This window comes from Eublepharis macularius, chromosome 7, assembly GCF_028583425.1.
Source record: "Eublepharis macularius isolate TG4126 chromosome 7, MPM_Emac_v1.0, whole genome shotgun sequence".
Taxonomy (NCBI): Eukaryota; Metazoa; Chordata; class Lepidosauria; order Squamata; family Eublepharidae; genus Eublepharis; species Eublepharis macularius.
This window is the reverse complement of record NC_072796.1, coordinates 40,541,944-40,556,636: the sequence shown is the minus strand read 5'-3', so window position 1 is coordinate 40,556,636 and position 14,693 is coordinate 40,541,944. Positions and strand designations below refer to the sequence as shown.

Sequence of the window (14,693 nt, the reverse complement as noted above, 5' to 3'; positions counted from 1 at the left end):
AGACTTCTCTGTTCTATCTTCATAATTGCCCACGTATACATTTATCTGAACTTCTATACTAAACAGAGACATGTTGGCATTTCTGGAGCTGGATCTCCTGGGATTTTGGAAATACGTTGGAGCACTTTAGAGGCTTCATGTTCAGAATCAGACCCCTGAGGGAAAGGGAATATCCAAAGGCAGCAGAAGGCTATCCCATTTTCTGGTTCTTCCAGCTTCTCTTGCTCTGGATCCTGTTTTTCTTCCTTCTCCTAACACTGCACTCCCCGCCCCCCCTCTTTTTCTCTCTCCCAGTTTCCCAGTTTCAGCACAGACTGCTTCACTGCCAACTCCACCTTTATGTTGATGAACAACTTATTCTCTCTGACTTCCTCAGATTCTTGAAGAGAGTTTAGCTCCCATTCAGGACTTCACCACTCCATGATGGTTCATCAGGTGGTAAGTTGGTTTTGTCTTTCTCTTTCCATGGCAAGCAACAGGAATATCTCTCTCTCTCTCTCTCTCTCACACACACACACACACACACACACACACACACACACACATCCTTGCATGATTGCACCCCGCAGACAATCTTTCTCCTCTCTTGGTGTAAATATATCTGAAGTGCTTTGAAAGCTGAAAGCTCTGTACAAAGGCTTAGTTTTGTTATTACTAAAATGTTGCTTCTGTGGGTGGATCTGCAACTGAATAATTCCCTATACACAAAACTGACAACATGCTCCAACCTTTGCTGTCCTTTCCTGGGACTATGACATTTCCCTAGGCATTGCCCTCAGAGATCCAATGCAGCTTTAAGGAACAGGTCATTGCTACTTCAAAATGAAAGCCAGAAGAGGCTGAACTGTGTGGGTGGCAAATGCCAATTTCTGCCCCTTGGGTTCTACAATCACAAATGTATAGAAGCTACCTAACCTTTTCTTTGCAGCTGGAACTAAGGACTGTGGCCACCATTTGTGTGATTTGCCTGAAGTAGTGCAGACAGGGTTTCTATGCACCATATGCCGTATCTTGGAAATCCTTTCCTTGCAACTTGCTGCGTCTGATAGGTGGGACGGGATGGGGAAAGCCACTTCGTAAAAAAAACCCACATTCTGAAGTGAGCTTCTACTTGATGAAGCTTTGTGAAGCAATTGACTTGATTGTGTCATGCCTGCAGTTAGCAGCTGGCGCCACCCTTATACCATTTGGTCTATTACTTTCTGTGCCAGATTGGAACATATTATATTTCCCTGATTAGAACTGCTTCTCAGGTATCTTTGCCTGAGAAACATCAATGCCCGGACCAAACGCACTGCAAGAGAGACATGTGTACTACAGTGCAACAATGTGCAGGGGATATGTGGGCTGCACTGCAAGAGAGAAATGCGTGTCTGGCAGGAAACAAGAAATCACCGGAGAGCATCTATAAGCATTTCTCCATGCTCTGTGTTACTTGCATGCTTAAGGCAGCAGGACTGCTAAAATGTTTTGCATAAGGGCCTGTGAAAAGGCATGATAATATGGTTTCTGAGTTGTGGGGGGCGGGACCAGAGCACCTTGGCTGGTCTTCTTGGCTGCAAGGTTACAGTGGAGTAGGCATGTTACAGCACAATCCTGAAAAGTTACAGTGGAGTAGGCATGTTACAGCACAATCCTAAAAAGAGTTACTCCAGTCTATGCCCATTGATTTCAATGGGTTTAGAATGGAGTAATTCTTCTTAGGATTTCACTGATAGTCTGTCCCAGCAAAAATAAACAAGAGTCTTTAAATTAAATGTGTTAGGACCAGGGCTTTTTTTCAGCTGGAACGTGGTGAAATGGAGTTCCAGCACCTCTTGAAAATGGTCACATGGCCGGTGGCCCCACCTCCCTGATCTCCAGACAGGGGGGAGTTTAGATTGCCCTCCATGCCACTCCAGTGGCACAGAGGGCAATCGAAACTCCCCTCTGTCTGGAGATCAGGGGGTTGGGCCATCAGCCATGTGACCATTTTTGCCAAGGGTGATTTAAACTTTTAAAAACTCCTCCCTTGTTCCAGCTGACCCAAAGTGACATCATTATGTGGTCCTTCCACTGCTGAGTTCCACGACCTCTTTTCCCAGAAAAAAGGCCCTGGTTAGGACTCCTGTGTGTTTTGTTTTATTCCAGCAAAAGCTTTCACCCACTTCATCAGATATATGGAGTGGGTCCTCTCTGGGCAGACTTATCTTTGTTTATGGATAATTTAAAACAAAAAAACCAGCAGGGTTAAATCAAAAAGGTGGCCATCGCTGGTCTAAATTGCACAGCCTAGTGGGGAGAAGAGTTGGTGGCTGATGACCCTTCCTTCCAACAGCTGGAGATAAAATAGAACCTTTGGTTCTTTCTAATAACACAATTTTATTAACCCGTTTCTGTTTTTAAAACCACCATGTTGAACAGTCTGCATCTTTTGTCTTGTTTAGGATGAATCAACACTGTGACAAATCCTCTGCAAGAGAAAGCAAAGAAGTAAACTGTACATAGCATGGAACTTGTGACATATGGGATTATAGTGTGCCATCATTATGCAGTGCAATCCTAAATATGTTTATTCAGAAATAAGGCTTGCTGAGCTCAATAGTGCTCATTCCCTAGTTGCTGTGTTTAAGACTGCAGTCTAAAATGGTGTGACCTCAAGTAAACAAGTACTGTTGCGTGACTGGATGGATATTACTCTCGAGTGGAGAGACCACGTTTTCAGCAGTGATCATGAATTCTCAAATGTGTCATATTCTGGCCTTTTTTACTGTTGGTATTTTGTTTTCAATCATGTTTTATGCTACAAAACTATATGAGGAATACAGGCCAAGGATGTACAACCAATCAGCAGCCTTACTCTTGGCAAAAGCTTGTGAAGCCCTTGTTGAAGGAAAGACCAGTCCGGTACCAGAAAACCTGCCAATGGCATCATTTGGGCAATCTGACTGCAATGATTATGTGACCCAAAGTCACTACATCACTAGTCCCCTCTCTGCAGAAGAAGCTATGTTTCCATTAGCCTACATTGTAACTCTGCACAAACAATTTGATATGTTTGAGAGGCTCTTCAGGGCTATTTATATGCCCCAGAACATATACTGTATCCACATAGATAAGAAATCCACCCGTGAGTTTAAGAAAAAGGTGGAGAAATTGCTGGGCTGCTTCCCCAATACATTCATTGCATCGGAAACAGAGTGGGTGGTTTATGGTGGGATATCCAGGCTTCAGGCAGATCTGAACTGCATGAAAGACCTCGTGAAATCCAAGGTGCCCTGGAAGTACCTTCTCAACACCTGTGGCCAAGATTTCCCCTTGAAAACCAACAAGGAAATAATTCAGCACCTGAAACGTTTTAAAGGGAAAAACATCACGCCAGGGACGCTGCCTCCACCTCACATTCTCAAAAGAACAAAATATATCTACAGGGAACAAAGATACAGTACCTTTTCTTTCGTGATGGGGACTTACCTGCAGAAAACACCTCCTCCTCATGGTCTGCCCATCTATTTCGGCTCTGCTTACATAGCTGTCACAAGAGGATTTGTAGACTTTGTGCTCAATGACTCCCATGCCTTTGATCTCCTAGAATGGTCCAGAGATACCTACAGTCCTGATGAACATTTCTGGGTGACACTCAACAGGATACCAGGTATGTTCCATTTCTTTCACCTTTTTTTAAAAAGAGCATTGACTATGATGTCCTACAGAATTACCTTAATCTCAAAATATATCTGCTGGTGAAGATATGATTGCTACAAAATCCACATGCAGTAACAGAACACCAAGATACACCCACTATAGTAGTCACTGGAGTACTGATACTAATACACTAATAACATTTTGTTGAAGTAGCTGTTAAGATGGGTTGAAAACACAAACGTGTGATGGGATGTGGCAGTGGAGCGCAGTTGAATCCTATGTTTTCTCACAGCTTAGTTCCACTGTCTGATGCACAATATACTTAAAGACTCCAGTTAAAATGAATGGGGACTTCAAAGATTGTCCCCTCTCAGCTCCACAGCAACAAAGAAAGGTGGGAGTCTGACTGACTACAGACAACTCCTCCCCAAGGAACACTTATCCAGGCAAGTGAGTGTATTGCTGAGTCGTCACGTCTAGAGCATGCGGGTGAGAGTTTGGTGACATGAACTCTGGTGACTGGAGAGCACACAAAATGAGAACTCAGGGCCCTCAAAAACCTACATAGCCGTCTTTCAGGAATGGTAGGCTCTTCTACCCATGTATTGCTCCTTCTGGTCAAACTGCAAGATGAAAACCAGGATACACGAGAATAAATAGAAACCCCAGACAGAGTTCTAATGAAATTCCTTACATTTTATCGGTTTAATGTTGACTTTAGTGTTTATTAGGGTAAGATCTGGGAGCAGTAGCACCTTAAAGACCAACTAGATTTCCAAGATATGAGCTTTCAAGAGTCAGAACTCCCTTCATCAGATAGGATGAGTGGAAAAAGGAAGGAGTACTTCCAGGCAGAGGGTGGGAAGGGTATTGTAACTAAGAGTGTCAGGAAGCTAGCTATAATACATGTTGCAATTAGCTTGATAGAGCATGGATGCAAAGTGTAGAAAATAGCATTTGTAATGAGAGAAAAATCCTATGTCTTGATTCAACCCTGGAGGTCCATGGTTCCAAATTTGCAAATAAACTCAGTTTATTCTGCCCCTGGTTTTTGAATGTTATGATTTTTGATATTAGATTTATGTCCATTTTCTCTTTTGCAAAGGGACTGATGTGTTTGTCCAATATAGAGAGTTGAAGGACATTGCTGGCATATATAACATTGGAAGATGAACAAGTGAACAATCCTGAGATGGTACAGCTGATGCTGTTAGGTCCAATGATGGTGTTGTTGGAGTGGATATGGGGACTGATTTGGCATCTTGGTTTAAAGTTTGTGTCCATGTTGGGAAGTGCATTGTTGTGAGTGAGGAGTTGTTTAAGGCTGGCGGGGGGGGGGGCTATCTGTGAACAGGAAAAGTTTTGCCTCCCAATGCCTGTGAGAGAGCAGTATCATTGTCCCGTATAAGTTGCAGGTCATTAATGATGCATTGAATAGGTTTGAGCTGGGAACTATATGTGACTACCAGTGGTACTCTGTTGTTGTTCTACTTGGGCTTATCTTGTAGCAGGACATCCTTTGGTATCATTCCAGCTTTGTGGATCTCTTTCCTTACTACATCCAGTGGGTATTGTAATTCCAGAAATCTTTGTTGTAGATCATGCAGGTGAGAATCTCTGTCAGAAGAATTACAGAAGATGTGGCTGTAGTGTAGAGCTTGGCTGTAGACAGTGGATTATTTGGTGTGATTCGGATGATGAGTAGAAGCATGTAGATACAGTTAGCAATCAATTGGCTTTTGGTATAAGGTGGTTTTTATTATTCTATCATGTATTTGTATAGTGGTGTCTAGAAAATGTACTTCTTGTGTGGATTGATTAATGGACAGTTTAATGGTATGGTAGAAGTCACTGAAAGCCTGGTGAAATGTCTCCAGCACTTCTTTCCCTGTGTCCAGATGATAAAAATGTCATCAGTGAATCTTAAGTATAAGAAGGGTGTTAGTGGGTGGGAGCTGAGGAAGCTCTGCTCCAAGTCAGTGATGGTATATATATGCTCTGTCAAGCTAATTACAACATGTATTATAGCTAACTTCCTGACACTCTGTTTTAATATACCTCTCCCACCCTCTGCTTGGATTAAAAGGACTCCTTCCTTTTTCCACTCCTATCTGATGAAGAGAGCTCAGACTTTTGAAATCTCATACCCTGGAAATCTAATTGGTCTTTAAGGTGCTACTGGATCCAAATCTTGCTCTTCTACTACAGACCAACATGGCTACCCAACAGAAACTGTCTTCAGTGTTTATTAGATGTTCTTTAACTGGTGAATGTTCAAATACAGGCACTAGGGAGGAAGACTACCAACAGAAGAGCAGGAGGGGTGTAATTCTGCTTCGGAATGCCCTAAAAACGCAGTAGTCCCTAGTCACAGGATCCATCTGTTGTTAGGAAGATGCATTCATCTTATATACTAATATCCAAGTGGCCCTGATCTGTAAATACTTAAATCCAGAGATTGGAGCCATGAACAGACGGGGCAGATATTCCTACGCACCTGAAAAGTGCCCCAGATTTGCAGGAAAATATGGTTAAAAGGGCACCTGTAGCTTTAACCTGATGCCTTCAGTGGCTGTTGCTAGGCAACCATAACAACAACAACAACATTCGATTTATATACCGCCCTTCAGGACAACTTAATGCCCACTCAGAGAGGTTTACAAAGTATGCTATTATTATCCCCACAACAAAACACCCTGTGAGGTGGGTGGGGCTGAGAGAGCTCCAGAGAACTGTGACTAGCCCAAGGTCACCCAGCTGGCTTCAAGTGGAGGAGTGGGGAATCAAACCCGGCTCTCCAGATTAGAGTCCCACGCTCTTAACCACTACACAAAACTGGCTCTCAGTTCAGCCAGTATTCCAGACTTGGTTTCTGTCAGTAAAAGGCAGGGGAGCAGGGCACTTTTCAGAGCTTTTTGGCCATTGAGGGAGGACTGATTGGGAGCAGGCCCAGAAGCAAAATGAGATGCCCCTTGCAAGTCTTAAAGAATTGACCTATTTGGGGCCCAAATTGGCCCGACGCAAAGAGCAGGAGCACTCCCACAGCCTGCACAATGATGTCACTCCTGGGAGTGACATTCTTGTGCCGTGCTGGGAGTGTTCCCCAGGAGGATCCCACCCTTTCCCCCCACCAGCCAGGTGAGTGGTGGCAGGGGTGCAGCAGCTGGAAACAGGGGATCCCCCACCCCCACTGGGGGACCAGCAACCCTATTCTCCCCTCTTTCATTTTATCCACACAACAACCTTGTGAAAATTCCCAGATCCCAATCCGACACACTGACCACTACACCAAAGCATAAATGCAGCTTAATAAAATAATCGGAACCTAAAACCAAAAAAAGATTAAGGAATAAAACTGTCAAGGCAGAATAAAGATTTTACCAACTTCCATAAAGCCCAAAGTGGAAGGGTGAAGTGAAAGTCCTAGAGTAAGGAATTGTACAACTACTATTAAAAAATGCCTTACTCTTGATGCTAACCAACAGCATGTCTTTTATTGATGACTAGCAACAAAACCCATTGTGTGTGTGTGTGTGGGGAAATACAACGAGCTCTAGAAAGGGGAGGGCAGGTAGGCAGGCATTTGCTCCTCCTCCATCACTGATTCCAGCTGGTGAAGGAGGGGGGTGGGCATTGTCATCTGCTCCACGCCTGATCTGCCTGATTTCAGCCATGTGAAGGGGTGGTGGGCTTTGCTACCTGCTCTATGCCTGATGCATGTGGGGTAAAGGGGGGGACATTGCCGCCTACTCCAAGCCTGCTCCCCACTGGGTGAAGGGAGGAACAGGCGTTGCCTCCTGCTCCATGCCTGATCCTAACAGGTGAAGGTGGGTGGCAGGCTTTACTACCTGCTCTGCTCCTGATCCCAGCTGGGTAAAGGGGGGGGGCGGGCATTGCCACCTGCTCTGTTCCTGATTCCTAAATACTACAAACCACATTTCCCGGAATGTATAGTTAAAGATAGTCAATTAATTAGATCCAATATATTTAACAGTATATTAAAGTGACAAAGTGCACAAAGTGTTCCACAATAATAAATAACAATTCACATACAATCCAGTTAACCATACATTCAATAATCCAATAAATATATCAATAGATAGTTCAACAAATACCACAATAAATTCACATGCAATTGTTACAAAACAGTTGTATGTGAATTGTTATTTATTATTGTGGAACACTTTGTGTTCTTTGTCACTTTAATATACTGTTAAATATATTGGATCTCATTAACTGATTATCTTTAACTATACACTCCGGGAAGTGTGGTTTGTAGTATTTAGTCCTTTGTTTCTGGAGTAGCCCTTGTGGTTGTACTGCTCCTGATTCTGACAGGTTGAAGCAGGGTGGGACAGGCACTGCTGCGTGCTTGGCTTCTGACTCTGGCAGGTTGAAGACATGGTGGGCATTGCCACCTGCTCAGTGGTTTATTCCAGTAGGTTGACGAGGGCGGGCATAGCCACCTGCTCTGCTCCTTATCTTGGCTGGGTGAAGGGAAGAAAGGCATTGCCTCCTGCTCTGTGCCGGATCCCAGCCAGGTGAAAGCGTGACGTGGGCATTGCCACCTGATCCACTCCTGATCCCAAATGGGTGATGGCGGGGGGTGGGCATTGCCACCTGCACCACCACTAATACCACCTGGGTTAAGGCAGGGGAAGGCATTGATACCTACTTCACTCCTAATACCAGCTGAGTTAAGGTGGGGGATGGGAATTGCCACCTGTTCTGCTCCTAATAACAGCTGGATTAAGGCAGGGGGGCATTGTCACCTGCTCCACTCCTGATCCCAGTTGGGTGAAGAAGGGCGGGCATTGCCATCTGATTTGCTCCTGATCCCAGCTGGGTGAAGGGGGGTGGGCATTGCCACCTGCTCCAGTCCTAATACCAGCTGGGTTAAGGTGGGCAGTGGGCATTGCCACCAGCTGGGTTAAGGTGTGTGGGAGGGCATTACCATCTGTTCCGCTCCTAATACCAGCTGGGTTAAGGCAGGGGGGCAAAAAATGTGTTTATTATAAATCCCAGTTGGAAGAGCTGAGCCTCTCCATTTCTCAAAAGAATGAAAAGAGGTTCTGGGATTTAATATCTTTAGCTACACAAGCATGTGATTCAGATTTTGATGCTTCTATTTACTTTGACTTGTGGTTTCACCATTTCTCCCTTCTTTTATAATGTGTCTCCCAAAATGTGTCAACGGTTGATTATTCACCTAGTGACTTAGGGACTCCTCCAGCTTGGGTCCCTGTAACAACCTCAGAATGTAAGCAGCTGATGGACTCCTTGCCTACAGGCCCCAGGGGAGAATATGGTGCCCACAGAGATATTTAAGTTAAACTCTCAGTGGTGGTGCTCAATTTTAGCCAGACTTTTTTCAGAAATTGATCATACTTGTACCATCCCTTTTAACTGGAAACAAAGCATTATAATTCCCATTTCCAAAATAAGTAATAGGCAAGACCCTGCAAATTATTGCCCTATCAGTTTGCTGGACATTTCCTCCAAATTATACACGTGTCATCTCTTTTTTAAATTGGAAGATTGGGCTGACTCAATAAATCTTTTTTACCCTGAACAAGCTGGTTTCTGTGAGGGCCACAGCACTTTCGATCATTGCCTAACCTTGAAGGCTTTGTTCAACAAATACTCTAGCAATAGCAGAAGGCACATCTATGTTGCTTTTATTGATCTTTCTTCAGCTTTTGACTCCATTAACTGTTCAAGACTTTGGAGCAAATTGGCCAAAACAAATATTGATAGAAGATTCCTCAGGCTTTTGAGAGAACTACATTCTAACTTTTCAGTTAGGGTAAGAGTGGATCCATATGGTTCCCTTACAGATTCCATTCCATTAAGAACAGGCATCAAACAAGATTGCTTGCTGGCCCTTTTTTTTGTTTAATTTGTATATCAATGATTTTGTTCAGGTCATGAATTCTCAGAATTCCTTTCCCCCCTCATTGGCTGGTCAGAAAATCTCTTTCTTGCATGCAGATGACATGGCAATAGTGTCGTTTACCCAAATTTGCTTTAGAAGGTTGTTAGCCTGGTGGACTACTGTGATAGGGAGGAATTAAGAATCAACTACACCAATACAAAAATTGCTGTCTTTGGCAACAACTGTCTTAAGCACAGATGGCCGGTTAATGCCTATGAAATTGAGCAATGCTCCCCCTTTAAATACTTAGGTATAGTTTTCCAGGGGTCCCAGTCACGGCAGGCTCACCTTAATACTACTTTATCAACTGTGCGACGCATGATGGGTATTATTTTAAAAATCTTTTTCTCAAAGGGTGGCCAATTAATCCTGCCAGCCTTAAAGGTCTTTCAGGGCAAAGTGATAGCGCAACTTTTATATGGAGCAGAAATTTGGGGGTGGAATGAAAAAAATTTAAAGCAATTAGAAATTATTCAGAACACCGTTCTAAGGAAAATCTTGGGCCTCCCCTTGGAAACCCTCACTTAAGAGTAGAACTTGGTCTACCATGCATTGGAAGCTATTAAAATATTATAAAAAGCTTGACAGCACCCCGGGTGACCATTTGGTAAAATACAGTTTCCAGTATTATGTTGACATGAACCAGTGGGCTAAACTACTATCACCTATTTTACATCCGTATTCCCTGCCCTCCCTAGAGACAGTAAAGCACTGGGATTCAGGTAAAATACAGGCGTGTATTTTCGGTAAAGATGCTTTACATGATATTAGCCAAGTATGCCACTCTAAATTCTCTTTGGTACTCTAGGTTTAAGAAAAATACATTTTTTTCACGTTACCTAGCTGACCTTCCTAATGTTCATTTACCCCAGGAAGGCATTTACTCAAGCGTGTTTCCAAACCATGCCATCAGCATATATCCAGGGTAAAAAAGTAAAGGTAAAGGTAGTCCCCTGTGCAAGCACCAAGTCATTACTGACCCATGGGGGGATGTCGCAGCACGATGTTTTCTTGACAGAATTTTTACGGGGTGGTTTGCTTTCCCCAGTCATCTATCCAGGATAGATATCAAAAAATACCAGCGGCTCAGCGCCTTTGCCCTTGCAGTTCCAATGAGGTGGAAGATATTGTTCACTACATTTTACGCTGCCCCTTTCATGAGCTCATTAGAAACAAATTTTTGAACCCACTCCTCACAAATTTCTCTGGTTCAGAGGAGGAATCCATTGAGTTTTTATTGGCTGATGCCATCCCAGATGTTACTTTTAAGGTGGTCACTTTTATATTTCCATCAACAAACAAGGAAGAGACTCATCCCAGCTGTCTCTACAAGGCTTTTAGCTTCCACAAGAATTTTAGCCAAATTATAAATTATATTTTATTCCAAGGTTTTATTGTATTATTTATTTGTACAGATATTTTAAATTTTATTAACTTGTATTTTGTTCATAGATCCAGAGGAGTTAGCCATGTTAGTCTGCAGTAGCAAAATAGCAAAGGGTCCAGTAGCACCTTTACATTTACATGACCCTTACTCCCTGCACCCTCTCCCCACCCCCTCACCACCTATATATCTCTGGCCAGTTTCTACATACTCTCCATGCATCTGATGAAGAGACCTGTGGTTCTCGAAAGCTTCTGCTACAATAAAGTTGGTTAGTCTTAAAGGTGCTTCTGGACCCTTTGCTATTTTGTATTTTGTTATGATGGCCTATCTAACTTGTACTGAAATGTACTGTGCTATGGGGTTAGGATGTTATTATGGCTCACGGCTACAACTATAAACAACTTGTAGTGGCAAAAAACTTGCAGACTGGACCTGGTAACTCTATATTCTCTATGGCTAGGGGCTAAGAAAGTTCCTCTGTGTAAACAGCTGAAAATAACAATGCAAATCATCACTTTAGACTCCCAAAACAACTTGTTCAGCTCACTTTTCTGCTAGCAATCTGCAAGGTCATAGGGAATACGGACTTCCTTATCCAAGCCACGGTATCTGCCAGAGATTCTGTTGCTAGCTGCTTCCTAGACACAAAAAGGAATCTGAATCAGTGTACCTTTCTTGGGCTGAAAATGCTGCTGTAACATCTGAAATGATGTATCTAGCGGCATCTCTACAGGCAGAGCAGGGACTAATAAATTAGTTAGCAAAGCAAAACATTTTTTGTCCACTGAAGATAGGAAAGTATATCTCTGTTTAGACACAGATACCACAATTCTGGCCAACAAAAACTATTTAAATATTTGAGTATAATAGCAAAATGGTTTACAACTAGGGGTGTGCAAGGAAAAAACTTTCGGCTTTCTTGTTTCGGGATTACCCGAAACAAGATTCTCTACCGGCATTAGCCGAAAGCCGAAACAAGAATCTCTTTCGGGATTCGGGATTCGGCATTATTTCGGCATTCTTTCGGGATTCTTTCGGGGTTTTTTGCTGGGAAAATGCCTCCGTCTTTCAGGACGCCTGGAGGAGGCATTTTCCCACCAAATAAGCCCAAAATTGGTGGGGACCTTCCTCTAACCCTTCTCTAACAACTACCCAAGTTTCAGACAGATTGGACTTTGGGGGGCCATGTTATGGCCCCCCAAAGCAGGTCCCCCCATCCTCCCCATAAGAAAGCAAAGGAGCAGCATATTGTTAGCATGCTGCTGCTGATCTTTCTTCATTATTTCCTTCCTTTGCCAGGGGTGGCATTTTGCATGCAAAATGCCCCCCAGCCCTCAGGGGCCCTTCTCCCACCCCTCCTCCCACCCCCCACCAAGGCTCAGCCTGCTCCCACTTGGGGGGGCCATTTCATGGCCTCCCCAAGTGGGTGCTCTGCTCTCATCTCTACCACTGACAGCTGGGGGAGGCTTGTGTTGCCAGGGGTGGCATTTTGCATGCAAAATGCCCCCCAACCCTCTGGGGCCCTTCTCCCACCCCTCCTCCCACCCCCCACCAAGGCTCAGCCTGCTCCCACTTGGGGGGGCCATTTCATGGCCTCCCCAAGTAGGTGCTCTCAGCCCCTAAAGTCCACCCTTCACAGCCCCACACAAACCCAATTCCCCCCCAGCTGCCACACACAGACCCAAATCCCCCCAGTAGCCCCTCACAGACCCAAATCAACCCCCACCTGCCCCACACCCACCATAACCCCAGGAACAGGCTGGCCTGCCCTCCCCTTTTGGGAACCCCTAAACTCTCTTTCCCAGGGCAGTTCTGCACAGACAAGGGGTGCCACAATGGTGGCAGTGCCAAATCGTCCCTGGGAAAGAGCACCTGCCCTGGCACACAGACAACCACCCCCCTGACCCCCCCACCACCCGCAGAGAAGGCTGGCCAGCCTGCCCCATTGTTCCCTATGCTGGGAACCAACCTCCCATCAAAGAAGGGAACACAGACACACAATCATTAAGTTTAAAAAACCTTTATTTTCTCATTTTCAAATTACAAGTGGTCAACAAATCACAACATATTACACTTATTGTCCCTCATAGCACAACACAACACAATTAACTACACATCAGAGAATCTTAAACACAATTTTTTTTTTGAAATGGACAAACAGTAAAGTTTTGAACATTACAACAGGTCACATAGTGAGCGGGCACAACAGGGCATGGAAACAGAAGATGATCATAATAACTACCAGCCTAATACAACTCTCCCTCCATAACATGACTTAATGGGGGGGAACCACTGCAACAAAATCCCCCCCCCAACCCTCTGGGGCCCTTCTCCCACCCTTCCTCCCATCCCCCCACCAAGGCTCAGCCTGCTCCCACTTGGGGGGGCCATTTCATGGCCTCCCCAAGTGGGTGCTCTGCTCTCATCTCTACCACTGACAGCTGGGAGAGGCTTGTCTTGCCAGGGGTGGCATTTTGCATGCCAAATGCCACCCTCACCCTCAGGGGCCCTTCTCCCACCCTTCCCCCCACCCCCCACCACATGCATTCCTTGACAATCAAGAAATCTGGAGTTAAATATAATGTGCATGTAAGTCCCTCAAAGACAGAAGCAATATGACCCATTTGATTTCCACAACCTCAGACACAATTAGGGATCCGTTTCCCCTTGGTGGGGGATCCCCCACTCTCACCTATCACCCCGAAGGGGGAAAGTCAGTGAATGAGCCTTCAAGGTACGCTCCAGGGGCTGCTGCCGTGATGTCACTGATGTCATCTTGCTGCCCTGAGAGTATGCCTGTGCTTTGCAGTGGGCTGATTTGGGCCCTGCAGGCCAAAGCAGGATCCCTTGTGGCCCAAATCTGCCTGCTGTGAATTGTGCGTGCTCCCCAGCCTTGTGTGATGATCACATCACTTCCTAGAACAGACATCATCATGCCAGAGCATTGCCATTAAATGATCATGCGTGTGTGAACAGACCCTAAGTATCCTGTAGGCTTCAGTGATGGTATAGTAATGTTTTCACTCACATTATAGAGAGAGAGAGAGAGAGAGAGAAGGGGGGGAGGCACTGAAACTAGATTATTTCTTCTATTTTACTGTCCCCTTCCAAAGCCAGGGTGGCATTGGCACAATGCCCCCCTCCCCCCGGCCAGAGCCTTAGTACCAGTATGCATTGACAGGCCCATGCATCATAGTCCTTTTTGAGACCCAGCCAAGTTGTGTGCCTTTTGGAGAAAAATGTTCAAGTTGCTGGTGGGGGTATGAACAATTTTTAGATATCCACTGTAGTGCAATGGCTAGAGAGTTGGTCTAGAATCTGGCAGACTCTGATTCTGTGCCTTGTAGGCTTGATGGATGTTCTTGGCTCAGCCTAAGTAAACAATTGTGTTGTGTTTTCCAGAGGCAGTCTAGGTGATTTTGGGGCCCTGGACAAATGTTCTTGACGGGGCCCCAGAACCAGTGCCGCCCCACCACTGGCTCCTTGCCAAGGCCAAGCAATTTGGTAACCTAGGCCCCAGATAGAGTGGGCAGGAGTGCGTTGTTTCCTTCCTCCCCCCCCTCCACCCCCTCATACAACTAAGAAGGCCATCGGTGGAGTCACTCCAATGTGAGGCATGGAGCAGCTGTCTATTGTTAGCCTGGTTGTGATGAGGGTGAAACAAATCAAGGGAGAACAGCAATGTGTAAACCACTCTAGGTTCCCATGGGGGAGAAAACCGGGGCATAAGATAAACCTTTAATTTGG

General features: G+C 44.9%; 1 protein-coding gene across 1 annotated transcript in view; it reads left to right on the top strand.

The window, feature by feature from the left end:
* The first annotated feature begins 367 nt into the window (after nt 1-367).
* Nucleotides 368-14,693, top strand: part of GCNT2 (glucosaminyl (N-acetyl) transferase 2 (I blood group)) — a 68,023-nt gene continuing 53,697 nt past the window's right edge. The window contains exons 1-2 of the mRNA XM_054984482.1: nt 368-438; nt 2,427-3,634. Of these exons, the coding sequence (XP_054840457.1) occupies nt 2,713-3,634 (922 nt within the window). The 5' untranslated portion in view covers nt 368-438; nt 2,427-2,712. The remainder of the gene's footprint in view (nt 439-2,426; nt 3,635-14,693) is intronic.